This window comes from Wasmannia auropunctata, unplaced genomic scaffold (assembly GCF_000956235.1).
Source record: "Wasmannia auropunctata unplaced genomic scaffold, wasmannia.A_1.0 LD335888.1, whole genome shotgun sequence".
Classification (NCBI taxonomy): domain Eukaryota; kingdom Metazoa; phylum Arthropoda; class Insecta; order Hymenoptera; family Formicidae; genus Wasmannia; species Wasmannia auropunctata.
In genome coordinates, this window is record NW_012027002.1 from 1,318,552 (window position 1) to 1,333,495 (window position 14,944).

The 14,944-nt window shown below is 32.7% G+C and overlaps 4 protein-coding genes across 7 annotated transcripts in view; 1 reads left to right on the forward strand and 3 right to left on the reverse strand.

The window, feature by feature from the left end:
• Positions 1 to 3,003, reverse strand: part of LOC105455671 — a 30,246-nt gene extending 27,243 nt beyond the window's left edge. Inside the window, exons 1-2 of one of the 2 annotated variants that reach the window (XM_011699166.1) lie at positions 2,665 to 3,003; positions 1,591 to 1,726 (exon numbers count right to left, since the gene is read on the reverse strand). In XM_011699166.1, coding sequence (XP_011697468.1) covers positions 1,591 to 1,598 — 8 coding nt within the window. In that variant the 5' untranslated portion in view covers positions 1,599 to 1,726; positions 2,665 to 3,003. The remainder of the gene's footprint in view (positions 1 to 1,590; positions 1,727 to 2,664) is intronic. The other variant, XM_011699165.1, reaches the window with a different exon arrangement.
• Positions 3,004 to 4,151: 1,148 nt separating this feature from the next.
• Positions 4,152 to 5,492, reverse strand: LOC105455674. The gene is made up of 3 exons (XM_011699168.1): positions 5,159 to 5,492; positions 4,818 to 4,970; positions 4,152 to 4,610 (listed from the first exon to the last, which is right to left on the reverse strand). The coding sequence occupies exons 1-3, from the start codon at positions 5,171 to 5,173 to the stop codon at positions 4,278 to 4,280; spliced, it is 501 nt and encodes a 166-aa protein (XP_011697470.1). The 5' UTR covers positions 5,174 to 5,492; the 3' UTR covers positions 4,152 to 4,277.
• A 3,686-nt stretch (positions 5,493 to 9,178) lies between these two features.
• Positions 9,179 to 12,735, forward strand: LOC105455675 (Golgi reassembly-stacking protein 2). Of its 3 annotated transcripts, XM_011699171.1 has the most exons (8): positions 9,402 to 9,433; positions 9,987 to 10,032; positions 10,228 to 10,308; positions 10,419 to 10,622; positions 10,696 to 10,913; positions 11,009 to 11,093; positions 11,258 to 11,570; positions 11,896 to 12,735. In XM_011699171.1, exons 1-8 carry the CDS (start codon positions 9,417 to 9,419, stop codon positions 12,297 to 12,299), a joined length of 1,368 nt encoding a protein of 455 aa, XP_011697473.1. In that variant the 5' UTR covers positions 9,402 to 9,416; the 3' UTR covers positions 12,300 to 12,735. The 3 variants fall into 3 exon arrangements, with proteins under 3 accessions (XP_011697472.1, XP_011697473.1, XP_011697474.1); XM_011699170.1 differs by lacking the exon at positions 9,987 to 10,032 and having other exon boundaries at positions 9,179 to 9,411; XM_011699172.1 differs by lacking the exons at positions 9,402 to 9,433; positions 9,987 to 10,032 and adding an exon at positions 9,478 to 9,556.
• Positions 12,736 to 12,914: 179 nt separating this feature from the next.
• Positions 12,915 to 13,688, reverse strand: LOC105455676 (NADH dehydrogenase [ubiquinone] 1 beta subcomplex subunit 11, mitochondrial). The gene has a single exon (XM_011699173.1). The coding sequence runs from the start codon at positions 13,483 to 13,485 to the stop codon at positions 13,045 to 13,047; it is 441 nt and encodes a 146-aa protein (XP_011697475.1). The 5' UTR covers positions 13,486 to 13,688; the 3' UTR covers positions 12,915 to 13,044.
• Between the last annotated feature and the right edge of the window lie 1,256 nt (positions 13,689 to 14,944).

Genomic DNA, 14,944 nt, shown 5'->3' on the forward strand with positions numbered 1-14,944 from the left:
AGAGCCACAAGAAATTGTTCAACCAGAAGTATCCAAACCAGTATTTTTCGTGCAACCCGTACCAGTACCAGCACCAGTGCCAGCGCCAGCTCCTGCTCCAGTACAAGCGCCTGCACCTGCAGCTCCGATCATTAATATCGTATCTCCAGGTCCTGTGCCCGAACCTTGCGATAAACCAACTATTGTGCACACATCACCGCAACTTCACACGGTACTCATCCATCCGCCATCTCAACCAACACCGCCTGTGATCAACCAGGAGGCTAAACCGCACAAGGAAGAAACGAAATTGCCAAAAGTACCACTTCCCAGACCACAGGTAAAAAGACAATTAATTTAGATAAATAAAATAAATTAAAAATTAAGAGTTTTAATTGTAAGTAAAATCTGTAAAAGTAACCGATTGATTGATTAATTAAATTCAAGTAAATTAAAATAATTACAACATTATACAAAAAATGTATTTAAGAAAGAACAAAATAAGAACTAACATATATTAATGTTTTGGTTTATTCCTTCTTCATAATTTAGCGCCCCGCTTTCGTTCTGCAAAGGCCGCCACAGAAGCTCGTTCTCATGCAAAGGCCTGAATGCAGAGTATGCAAAGCACCGGTTCCTGTACCATCCCATTTAGAATTCATTGTTCGACCTCAATCCTTTGTCGATGTAAGTGACAAGCATTATTAATTCTAAAGATACCGTTTGATTTTTTTTAAAGCTGTGAGATGGATCCTTAAATCTGTGCTAAGTTTTATAGTATAATCTTTAGTTTTTCTGAATCTGTAAACTCTTCTCTTAATTGATGCATTACATACTACATAAAGTACGTCTATAATGAGTAAAATATGTTATTTCTCGCTGATCTAGGTGTCATCACAGTATGGCTGCAAAACTGAGAAAGAAGCATATGAATGCAATTGCCAATCAAGGAATAACGCTCGTTCATCCCATATTAGTTCCCAATTCAATATTCAGGATCCTAACATGATATATCCCAACAGTGAAATCGATACTGTAGGACCTTATAAGACCGTAATGATGACCAGAGGAAACAATCCTAGCGCCATGTCGAATCAACTCATGTTCTTAGATTCAGAAGAAGCTAGAGAAGCGGTGAGTACTAAATTTGATATGAATTGAATAGTAATGCTACATGATTCCACATTGAACTTGAGATAATAAAACACGGGTGAGATATTGCGTGATATCCAATAGTACGATTCTTTAAAAATGATAAAAATCTAATGCGACAACAAAAGATTCCTATGTGTGCGCAAGTTTATTGTTACTCTAATAAATTTCTATGATAAAATTTTGTAGAGTAAGATCTTCTCTGTAGAAAGATCGCCAATTCGTTCGGAGAAAGAGCTATAATATTTTATTTCACAAACAGGTTTAATTCTTTATATCCTGGACGACTTCGTTAAGGGAATTGGACCAATTAAACAAGATTAAAAATCGAAAGTTTAAAATATTTAATACTTTATACAAAGCATACGTCTCTGTACAAGCATTTGTCTTCTGAAGCATATGTGTTCAACTTAAACGTTCTTATGTATTGTTTAAAAAATAAAAATTGTTCACAAAAACCTTCTCATTGTTCTCCTTCTTTCGATTCTCCGATTAACATCCAGTTTTATTAACCTGTAGTGTAATATCTCTAAAACATTGCGCTGCGTTTGGAATCTTTTGATGCGTATATTCGAAATATTAGTCGTGCGCTTAACTGCTGAAAATACAATGCTGAAAATTATCGCATAATAATACAAGTCCTAATCTTAAAAAGAATTAATATGTAGAAAGATACTTTTAAATGGTAAGATAAAATAAAATATATGGTTTTTACATAAATAATGAATTCTGAATTATTTTTTTACAGGAAGGAAGACATCATAAGAAACATAACTATGCTCCTATAAACGTTAATATGCAATTCCCTGCGTACGCATCCGACAATGTCCGTAAATATTATCAGTCTCAATACTATACTAATCCAATATCCTACACCAATCCAAGTTCTAACACTTACGGAGCTTACGGAAACTATGCCGGAACCTCTTATCCGATTAACTATGACTTTCAAGCTTCAGCAAATAACGTACCGACAGTCACTGTAAATGCGGGAGGACCGTTTTATGGTCGTGAATCTCATCATACAGATGATTTATCGACTCAATCAAATAAAGAGATGCTACCAGAAGAAGCACTTTCGACTGCTACCGAAATGATTAATGCCTTCAACAACTCAAAGCGAGAAACTGACATCAATCAGTAGAAGAACGAGCAGAAATTTAGCATGCTGAGAGGAAAGACATCGATTATCAAGAAGGCAATTCCGTAAATCAACATAATTAAAAAGATAAAGTAAAAACAGAAGCAGAAGAAGTTATCGAATTTTCAAAGTTGCAAATAGCTAAATAACTTGATAGTTGATTTAGCAGATTTAATAATCGCAAGATGGTTTTTATTTATTTAACTTAACGATATCACCCTCCAATAAAATATTTTATTTAACTAATAATTTATTTTTTATTTTTTTCACAATTTCTTACTTTTTTCTATGATATATTAGAAACATATTTTGTTAACTTAAACGAACATGTTATTTCTTTTAGCAATAAAGTACATATTTTTTAATTTATGTATATAGTTTTGAGCACTTACCGTTTTGAATTCTGCACTCCCATTTTTATGATTTCCTTGTATTATATATTTGCCTTTCTGTACAACTTTCTTTCACCATGAGACATATTTACACACGCGATTTATTTCTTGATCGTATGCTTCGAAATTTTAGAATTATCGAGATGGAGGTTGGGACACAGACTTATATAGATATATATAGATATGTGTGTTGAACATAATTTTTCGAAACGTTTCATTTAATATTTACGGACAAATTCACATTGTTATTTAAAGCATTGTTTTCTACAAAACGTTACATAATTAAACTAGAATATTATATATATTAAAAATGTGATCAATTTTAAAATTATATATTTATCTTTTATAAATGTATATGTACATATATACATATATATGACATCTCTCATAATTATTTAAACGATAGATTTTTATACTTTACTCTGATTTTAAAAGCTAAAAGTATTGTAATTGTAAGTGTTTCATACTGTTGCTATAACAGCTTATTAGAAAAATACATTATTATATTTATTAAAATTGACGCTGTTTTCATTGTAGATTATTAAATAATTATAAGCAATATATAATATATTCTGTATATATACTATACATATATTGTATGTAGTATATACTGCATTGTATATGTTTTAAAAAAAAAATTTTTATTGATTTATTATATAATCTGAATTGCAGTATATAATGTTAATATATAATATAAAGGCAGATATAAATATATCACATTAATATTTTTACAATTAAATCAAATTTATTACATTTTTTTTATTGACATTATTATCGAAATGCTTGAAGTTTATGAATAACTTTATTCAATATCTCTTCTAAATTCATTCCTAATTGCTGGAAACACCATTTACTTGTTACTGGACATATTAACGCTATGGCGATGGCGCTTATTGTTATAGGAGCAAATAACATCCAAAATAACTGTAAAAAATCAGTTATAATTAATTATAGTCATTATAGATAAGTCGAATAAATTTTAGATACATGCATGAAATATCCAAGACACAAGCAGCCATCCTATTAATACTGTTGCAGCTGTGGTTAAATACGGAACATATTCTGGATGAAGAATGTTTCGCAGGTAAGGAATTTTATCGCTCAAATCGATCAGTGTAGTCTCCAACTATGATGTTAAAAATGTTTAATAGTACAATTATTGAAAAAAAATTTAGCTGAAAATATTGAAAAACTTACATTCATTTCGTCCTCGATTTCTGTAGAAATACACTAATTTTAATTTAATTTAAATAAAAAAATGTTATATGTAACATATAAAATTCTACATATTGATATAAAATAATAAATTTGTCATATAATATGATGCAATTTCAATTGATTGAAATAACGTAGCAATAAACTGACTACTTCGCGTTTACTAGAATTTGTATATATAGTGAGTTTATTAAAATATTTTATTAAAATAGAATCTTTTATGTTTTTCTCATAAATAGAAACATTTAATTTTTATAGATTGTCATACAAAATATTTCTCAATAAAATATATTTCATGTTTATATAAATTGTTTGTATAAATAAAATTAATTATTTCGTACGAATAATTCTCAAATAATTCTCAAATAATTCTCTTCCCCTGATCATCCTTTTTTTCATTAGTAGGTAGCGGAATCAGTGGTATCTTTGCGTGCAGTTGATTCTTCGATTAAGCTATTATCCTGTGATTGATCTTGCGTAGGTTCGATAATACCGTTGTTTGCTGATGAAACAGCAGAAAATTCGTCTTTTAAAGGCAAAATATCTTGTGGTATTTCTTCAAGGACGCTACTTTTATACGGTACGAAAGGAGTTTGCATGTCGAGCTGCAGCTGAGCAGCTCCCAATGATTCTTGTTGAGAAATCGTTTCTTGCTGCTGATTGCAGTTAACAAGAGTGCATAGTTTGTGAAACGCCGAGGATGTCATTCTTGCCGTCAGGATTGTGAGAAGCTGTACAAGACCAGGTGTTCAAAATTAACTGACCATGGGGCTACTTAGCCCTGGTCTTGGTTATACATTACTTAATAAAATATTTATTGATTCTCTCATAATAAAGCATTTCAATTCTTTTAGAGCCTTTTGAAGTAGAGACGCGAAAGATACAAAGAAAGACTTCGAAAAAAGAAAAGTTTAATGAAATTCTAACTATATACTCACGATGATTAAATTTGCGGCTTGCCGTAATAAAAATACGGCTGTGGGATATATTAGGATAATTGTTATTTCCATCAAACGCGAAACGGCAGCAACGGAAAACAGGATACCAGACAACATTAATAGAATTACAAGTTGGAAAAGTCCAATCAGTATCTATATGATAAAAATATCTCCTATAGATCATCAGATTTAAAATAAGATTAACTGTTTAAATTCTACGAATTTTCGAAATATATATACATAAAATTTATAAATTTTTGTTTGTAAATACTAAAATCTTAAAATTATAGGCATATGAAATTTTTAAATATTAATTATTAATTACTGAAAATAATTCTTACACAGAGGATCCACATTGCCGGTGTCTCTTCGTTTCACAAACTATTCACATTCGCAGTCTTGTCAATCACAGATTGTTTTGCAATCCAATCGATCAAGATATTTAATGTATTGCATTTAACGAACTACATTCCGTATTTTTTATCTTGACTTTAATCGGCGAGTAAGCTCAAAATTTTTTGAGAAACTTTTACAATTCGACATGACACAAAAGTAATACTAATTTATATTAGTTCCACTAAGATTGCTCAACTTCACATTGCATTCTCAAAAAAAATCAGACAAGAGACAAATCCATTTCCATTTCCATTTCTAAAAAAGGTGTGTTAAGTCGATACTCGAATCTATCGAATTAAATTTATTGCTGTTGCTTTTCCGCGATGTTGATTGGTCCTCTTGTTGCGCTTACTTCGTGAGCGACTGTCATTGCATATTTTTACAGTTGTTACGCATAGAGATTGATAGTAAATAGTAAAAAGTAAAAAATATGAAATAGCGCACACGAAGCGTAATGCTAGTGAATATACAATATACGTTTACAAAATATGATTGCAAATCAAATTTTGTAGACGTATATTTTATACGTGCACGTATATACCTGTGTGTGTGTATGTGCGCACGTGCGTATTTTCAATTTATATGTATAAATTTCCAAGGAAATTTAAAGTTTTTGAAAATATTTTTAATTTAATTTAGTAAAATCAAATCAAATGTTACAAGAATAATTAAATTCTTTATCTCTTAATGAGGTGTATGCAAAAGTTTTAATCTTTTTTTCAAAGCTCTGATAATATAATTATTTAAATAGTATATTGGTATATTTAAGTAAATTGACGTTTTTTTGCGTTTTTAAAGAATAAAAAAAACAGAAAAGCGACCATTTATTGGACAAATAAACTGGAAGGCCATTTTGATAGATAACAAGATATAATTAGGTTGACTCAGATCCGGGATCGTTATTATTATCCGCTTCCCTTTTCCAGCGATAGTTGCTTAGCGGCGAGTATCGTCATTCATCCCATTGTCGACATTAGATTGCGACTCACAATCACATCCGGGATTGTTATTATTTTTGCCCTGATTGATGACGATTCCTTTCCGGAATTCCTTGAGCTTGTTCCAAAAATCTTGGAAAAAGCCATAGCTGTCAGAGGATGGCGGAGTATCCTTTAAATTTGTAACGATCGAACCTTGAGAATCAGCCTTTTATAAAACTACACCAAATATTTTCAAAACTGTTATTAAATAATTATCTTTTATAAATTTTAAATAATAATAAAATTTTATCTAAAACTATTCAATGCGTGTAATATTAGGGAGAATGCTGAATATTATGAATAGCGTAAAACGCGCATAATGCAATCCGTTTAGAAACTTACGTTATTTTCATTATTATTTGCGCTCACTTTTGTGGAAGGGCCCCAAATTAAAGGCCTTCTCAACGTTTTTTGTCGTCAGTGATGGCAATTGCGTAGTACCATTAAAATTTGCAACGATTAATTGAATCTTGAGGATCAGCATTTTATAAAACTATATATGTATTTATTAAATATATTTATTAAATATTTAAATATAAAACTGACTATCATGTTTCAAATACTTATAAATTCGACATCAAGTATTTTCAAAAATGTTATCATATAATTATCTTTTATAAATTTTAAACAATAATAGAATTTTATCTAGAATTATTTAATGCGTGTATTATCAGGAGGAATGCGTATTATAATTATGAATCGTGAAACGCGCACAGGACAATCATTTAGCAACTTACATGATTATGTTTGCTATGATTGGAGACGATCATTTTCGTGGATGAACTACGGAAACGTGGATCCACGAAGAAGCCGCGGATTCACCATCCCGTGCGGGTAACAAGAATAACGGGGTCCAAGACCATGGAAACAATGGCGATTGCGTAGTATCCTTTAAATTTGCAACGATCGAACCTTGAGAATCAACCTTTTATAAAATTATATGCATTTATAAAACTATGTTAATACAAAATTGATCATATGTTTTGAATACTTCTATAAATTCGACATCAAATATTTTTAATAATGTTATTAAATAATTATCTTTTATAAATTTTAAACAATAATAGAATTTTATCTAGGACTATTGAATGCGTATAATATCCAGGGAGAATGCATGTTATAATTATGAATATCGTGAAACACTAATAATACAATCATTTAGCAACTTACAAACGAGAAACAAGAGGAGAGGAAATTATTAATTAAAGTATTTAATTTAAAAAAACTATTTACAGATATTTCGGATGTATGCAACGATGCAAGATAAGGCTAAAACGAGAGCGAGTAACTTTATCTTGACTATTAATAGAAGATAGAGAAGAAATTATAAGAGTACGTATAGTGATAACGATAATTCGCACTAAGCGCAAACATGACTATGTCAAATCACAAAAATGCTGAGTGCTTAAATATAGTTTCAGATCCTTAAGTTTACGTCATTTCCCGCGGGACATTACCATCTCTTTATTTTCACAAGTGCATTTTTTTGTGTCGTAGAAATAATTAACTGCTGCATTCAATGCCTTATTAGCGAGACAAAATGAGAGAATCTCGTGACACTTTTGTGACCCCTTCCCGCTTCCCCGCTTCGATTACGTAGTCCATATCATTCTTATTACTTTTCTCAACGTTATCTCGTTAGCTTATATAGTCATTAAAAAAAAAGTTTATTTATCTTAAACATAAATCACTAAAAAGTTTATAAAAGTTTAGAAGTTTATTTATCTTAATAAATAATATTTGATAAACTAAATCTTCAAGGTGCAACTATATTTAAATAATAAATTACAAATTTTCGACAAAATATGTGTATATATTTATGTATATTGTGTACAGAATCTTCGAGATCAAACTAATATATGAGTTATTTATTCTGATTGTAAGTTTTATTAATAGTATCAATTAATAGAAAGTAAGAGCGAACATAGAACGAGATTTTTAGATCATTCTATTTTATAAAAAATATATTTCTTTAAAACATTATAACTTAATAATTGTTTAATTTAATTATGTGCATAATTATAGAAAATTATCAATGTGATTCATATACTAGAATATTATTATCACTCTTGATAACTTTTGATAAAAGCGTATAGTTCTTCCTCTCTTTTTTTAATGTCTACTTGTAATTACTCTTCTCTCCAATAAGCTTTCCGTAATTCAAACCCCTAAATATATCACATAATATAGTTTACAATTATAAAAAATATATTTGTTTAAAACATAATTTAATAATTACGTAATGTAATTATAGAAAATTATCAATGTAACTCACATTAGCAATTATATAATTGTCATACACTCCTGAGATCAAAAACATATAATGTACGTATATTTCTTATTGATGACAATTGAAAAAATAGCCTATTTATACCTAAGTATAAAGCATTCCCAAAAATTGATGTAAACTTTATACATATATCTGACACAAAAAATAAATTGAAAAAGTTTTATTAAGAAATATTTATTTTTATAATTTTTTGTTCCTGCTTCGGCTTTTATTATTTTTAAAGAGAAATTGCCTGTAGTCTCAATAAAATTCTGAATATTTTCAAAAAATTAATGTGAAAATAATTTCTTACGTTATCCTGAAAAACCGCGAAATTCTCTCCGCTCCCCGGAATATCACGCTCGTCGACGTGATGGTCTCGCTGATGGTCTCGCTTTACAACATTCTGAAATTTTGATTATTTTGAATCCCCCACTAAACTTTATTATATACAATTGGAAGGTGCGCACTCAACAATCTGTTAGTTCTCGTAGTGTATATACACTCTTTGCTAAAATGAAACAGATATATATTCGAAGAATTGGTGCAAGCGAAGTAGAAGGTTTTCAGTGTAGAATGTTTTGCGTCCATCAATGGAATGAATTCGAATCCTAGCGCTTTCGCGGCTTTATGTTATCGATCGTGCAATTTTCCCCTAAGAGAGGGCAAATCGCGTGTCGTTACACGAAACCCTAGATTTCTCGCTAGGACCATTCGAACGACACAACAGGCTGTGCACGGCTGTCGTGACGTCACTGAGTTTGCGTTACAATAGCTGTGCCACGTATTTTTGCAGTTTGAGTGCTCCGCGAAGCCGCGTGATCGACAATTGATTTAATGTTTTTTACTTCGTCGTCTCGAGCGACCTAAGAAGCTCTCGGCAGACATGGGGTCGTCGCACAGCGTGGAAATACCGGGAGGCGGTACAGAAGGTTATCACGTACTGAGGGTAAGATGACCTGTCAAGAGAGGTAACCACCCTGAATATCGTTCGCTTTTGGAAAATCGCTCGCGCACGAATGTCGAGGTGAACAATAATGAAATCTACGGCAAAAACATACCCGAGCGGCGCTTGCATATTCGTGAAAATTCAGGTTGATCCGCATGACCTAATTTGTTCGTAAATTTAACATATTGACTATCGGAGATGTCATCCGTGTCTTGTCGTCTTTGACGTTATTTTACACTGCAGAAGATATTCCAGGGTATCGATCATGTAACTTTTTTCCCTAGGAAATGTGAAAAGTGAAGATTTTTTAAGTTAACGGAGTAATTTTTTACTTTTCATGATTTCGCCCTAAGAAAAAGGTTATACGATTGATACCCTGATTTATTCAAGTCATCACTCAATGACTCTCCGATGAGCAATATTCAAAACAGTGAAAATATGAAATGTAACATTTGTCATTAGAGTGATAGTTTTCTTACATTTATTTTCTCCATTCAAATCTGAAAACCTAAACTTATCAGAGTGAAGCTCATTTTTTTTCAGAATTATATAATGTAATATTATTTGTATTTCAGTGGTGCCTTTGTCGTGAAAAAATTAAGAAATTTAAGAATAAAGAATGTAAATACAACTCATATCTTACATTATATTTTAGTTACAGATATTAATATATTTGGTATAATTTGCTAATTGCTAATGCAAAGAACTTATACTAGAAGTTAAAACAACAAACCTCTGTGCTACATAATTAAAAAAAAATATTTACTTTAATATACAAATGTAATACCAACAGATGTTCTATGTCTTTTCCGACAGGTTCAGGATGGTTCTCCTGGACAGCAAGCAGGACTTGAAGCATTCTTCGATTTTATAGTTGCAATTGGAAATACTCGTCTGGTATGATTTACTTGTAGTTTCCGCTCTGATAAAGATACACATTTTATACAATTACAATAATTATCGCGTTGCATCTGTAAAATGGTCCGTACATATATGCTTCTCTTTAGGACCAAGACAACGATACTTTGAAGGAACTTCTAAAGGTCGGTGTAAATAAGGAACTAACAATCACAGTGTACAGTAGTAAAACACAGTCTGTAAGGCGGACAAAAATTGTCCCGAGTATGACATGGGGTGGACAGGGTTTATTGGGTGTCAGTATACGTTTCTGTTCATTTGAAGGCGCTAACGAAAATGTTTGGCATGTACTTGTGAGTGTGAAATTTTATACATAAATCTTGTTAATTTTATATACCGTTGTAACAAACATGCTGATATTCACAGGAAGTACATCCATCATCCCCTGCTGAATTGGCCGGTTTACGGCCGTTCACTGATTACATCATCGGAGCAGACTCCATTCTCCATGAAAGCGAGGATTTATTTACCTTAATAGAGGCGCACGAATCGCGACCTCTCAAATTGTATGTATATAATACTCAGGATGATTCATGCAGAGAAGTCACTATCACACCTAATAACACTTGGGGTGGAGAAGGAAGGCACGTAGTTTTTCGTACAGCAAATCTTATAATTGCTTAAATATCATTTTAGATAAAGCACATAGATGTTAATCTCTTCTGTATTTACTTAATAGCTTAGGGTGTGGAATCGGATATGGATACTTGCATAGAATACCTGTCAGAAGCGTACTGGAGCAGAAACCTACTAATTCATACATGGTAAAAAGTTGCATTATACAATATTGTAGTGCCAATATTTGAATAATTCGAAAGAAAAGTATGTGCATAATTAAAATAACATTATAACAGATAATGGCTTTGCAAATTCCTTGAAGACTTTGCTATACTGCATTATTATTTTACGATGAATCTTTCCATTTCAGAATACTCCCAAGACTGTAATACAAACTCAACAACCGCCAGTAGCAACGACTGCTACTGTTACTGTGGCGGAAATCAACCCGATTGCCAGTATACCATCCGGACTGGTTCCACCGAATTATACCGCTCCGATGGATAGCTCGAAAAATGTGAAAGCCGAACAGGAAGCTATATCTGCTCAAAGTATACCTAGCCCGAGCACGCAAACGCAGCCAGTAAATCAAGTAAATTTCACTGGTGCTGTTGGTGGCTATACACCAGTCAGTTCGGTCCCTCATATGTTTCCGAATCAGCCCTCTCCCAGTTTTACACCCAGTAAGTATAACCAGATTTTGTATAATTTCTTAATATGTAAAAGTTATTCATATTGCTCATTATGAATTTAAACAATTTTTTTAAATTAAGAATGGTCATTTAGAGACAATCTTTTTTAAAAAAGTCAAAATATTTGCAACAAACTGTTGAATATTTTTTATGCTTCTACTGACAATTTTATTAAGTTATTCAAAAGTTTCTATCTTTATGGGATTTTCAGCAGAAAAAAAAGATAGATTTTATAGCTTATAAAATATGGATTTCATAGCCTCTTAACATTTTATTATTTAGACCGTTGCTGAGTTATTTACTTTATTGTGTTTAGGCAGTTATCCAGTAACTCCGAACATTCCTGGTATGCCAACGATGACGGCGCTACCACCAAACGTTACCAGCTCTTACGAATTTCCAATTGCATTGCCCGGATCGATTAATGTTCCAGGACAACAGAGAGAGCAAAACCCTGTCCATGGTATGACCACAATCAATGTCCCAGTATTGCCGAGAGAGCAGAATCCTATTCCTAGCGCAAACACGACTGCTGGCTTCAATGTGTCTCAGTCTCACATTGTAACGACACCCATCTCACTGCCAGGAATGCCACCTATCACAGTAACCGCTTCTCTCCCGCAAGATACTTCCTTCTATCCATCTGTTCTCCAACAGCAGAATCCATTACCACCCGGTATCAACACTACCGTCGCTCCAACGATGACGTCCACGCAGTAAGAAACACAGGTTCTTAAGAATTAAATAAATGGAGAAGATATAATTTTCACTTTAATAAAGTATACTTTTAAGTGTGCCGGTTAAATTAAAAATCGAATTTTCTGTTCCGTTCTAAGCTGTCGGAACGGAGAAAGCGAGCCAGTAAGACTAAGGATGGTATTCATAATTGTTTCTTGGTGAAAATTTTTTTTATTTATATGTGTGCATATATACAAATATATCTGAATGCATATATACATGTATATAAACCATTATGTTCACCAAAGAAAGATTATAATGCCTTCCTAAGTTTTATTTCTTTTAATAAACATTTGAGAATGTGATGCGCATAATATAAATTTTTTAATGTGTACTAAAGAGAATAGTAATGTAATAATTGTACATAAATAAAATAATCGCAAAATCCTAATTATTGCTATATTGCAACATTGAAAAATTGTCATACTTATTAATCTTTCGTATATCACTTATAATTTTAATTACATATAATTAACAACTGGTGGTGTTAATGACAATATATACATTTTTGTGTCCGGAGCATTTTGATTGAGGACCGCGAGAACGTAAAAGACTGCAGTACTACGAGTTTGATCTTCAAATTGAGAAAAGATTTCAATTCGCGCAAAAGCAGGCGTTTATTACATGTTATCCTCAATTAACATAACAAGTACTAAGTAAGAGAGATAGGCAGTAACAACACTCGAAGTTCAAACAACGTTCTCGGCGTCGTCAGAGACACTACTCTTTAAATGATAATCTCTGTATCACCTAGCTCCTCGTCGGTCGGCAGTATTATCTTCGACGGATCAATGTAATTGCGATCGACGTGGGGAAGCCCGTGCTCCTCTCTGTAACGGAGCCGCAGGTACGCCTCTCGCTGCGCCCAGTCCTTGTTCCTGACATCGGGTAGATAGGCCATAACGGTGCACCCGAGCACGAAGCATATCGTTACGCAGACGAACATGGTCTGATGCAGGGCATGACGATCCTCCGCCTCGTCCTTGCTGCTGAAGCCGTAGCTTACCCACTTCCTCTTGACGGACTTCTCCGCCTCCTTGGCGCCCTCGCGACGGCACGATGTCGTCGCTATCCTGCGGCACACCGTCATCTCCTTGGGCTCCTTGGACATCAGAGCTAACCCCCGGCGCAGACCCTGCACGCAATTCATGCGGAATAACGCTGCCATCGTCAAGCAAGTACCCTCGTGTTCTCTCCCGCCGTGCGTCAGCTGTCACGAAGAAACCCAATGCCGGTCACGTTTCACGTGAGTGCCCAGTGAACCCCGAGTGCTGAGTCCACGGACTCCACGGGGTAATTAGGTAATATTTCTTAAATATACCGTACTCTCTCCCCGTATGTGTGAATATATACGTTTAGCTGTACATTAGGTTAGGCTAGGTTTCCACTAGCCAATTGCAGACAATTATCCGATTGGCTGACAGCAAACACCTCGCCGACACGTGTCGATTGGCTAATGAGAGCACAATCCAAAACGGTTGCTTTCGAGAGAAATTTTATTAAATATCAATAGCATATGTAACGTAAACTATAGCTTTTTGGTAAAATTTTTTTCGAAAACAATTTTTTTTGGTTTTGGAACCCTAAACAAGTTTTAGAATAAATTTTCACATTTTATCTCAGGAAATAAAAAATCATAAAGCGTCTACTATATATAATTAAACAACAAAAAATTAACTTAAATTAATTCTATTTACGTAAACAAAATATTTCAGGTGTAGGACTTATCCCATGGAGATAAGAATAAATATGGATGGAGGACGAAATTAGATATTTCATTCCCCTTACCCTTTGGGCTTCGCCCTGCAGCAAGCGTTGTGTTCCATCCACATTTTCTTACATCTATGACCTATACTACAGACAATAACTGCATAATTATGCACAAAGAAAATTATCTAATCGCATTTTTATTATAGGGACACACGTAGAATGTGGCTGGTATAATTTTCCTTATTTGTCAGGATATGCTTTTATTTTACCGATCTCACCGTCTCTTCGGTCATCTTTGTTCGATTTAAACACCGATGAGATACTGTTAAAGACCGTCAGCCCTGGACAAATTTTCATGCCAGCAAATGGGCTCGGTGGGCCCGGAGGTAATTGCAGAGTATCGATGTTATCGACTTTTGAAATAAATTTGCGATTTATTTAAATAATACATTATTAAGATCATGATTTTTATTATATAAATACTTTATAAATAAGTATGAATACTTATAATGCTATAATATCATACATATTGCCGCAAAAATACATTTTTTTCCCAACTGTTTTACCATCTCTTTGGATAATCAAACGCGGATAGTAACTATAAAAATGCAGTTTTAAATAAAATTAAATATTATCAAGATATAATACATATGAATTACAATGAACACGTCTAAAAAACATTAATCTATTAATAAATCATAAAATTAATGTTATATTATTGACTAATTGCATAAATTTTAGCAATTACTAAACTGCCACGCTAACTCCCGTAAAGCCCGTATCACTAAAGATTGAGATTGAGATTGGAATGGAATTTGATCAATTAAAACAAAGTTCACTAAATTTGAGATTGGTTTTCTTTCTTTTAATTGGTTAAATCCCAATTCAATCTCAATCTCAATCTTTAGTCTGATACG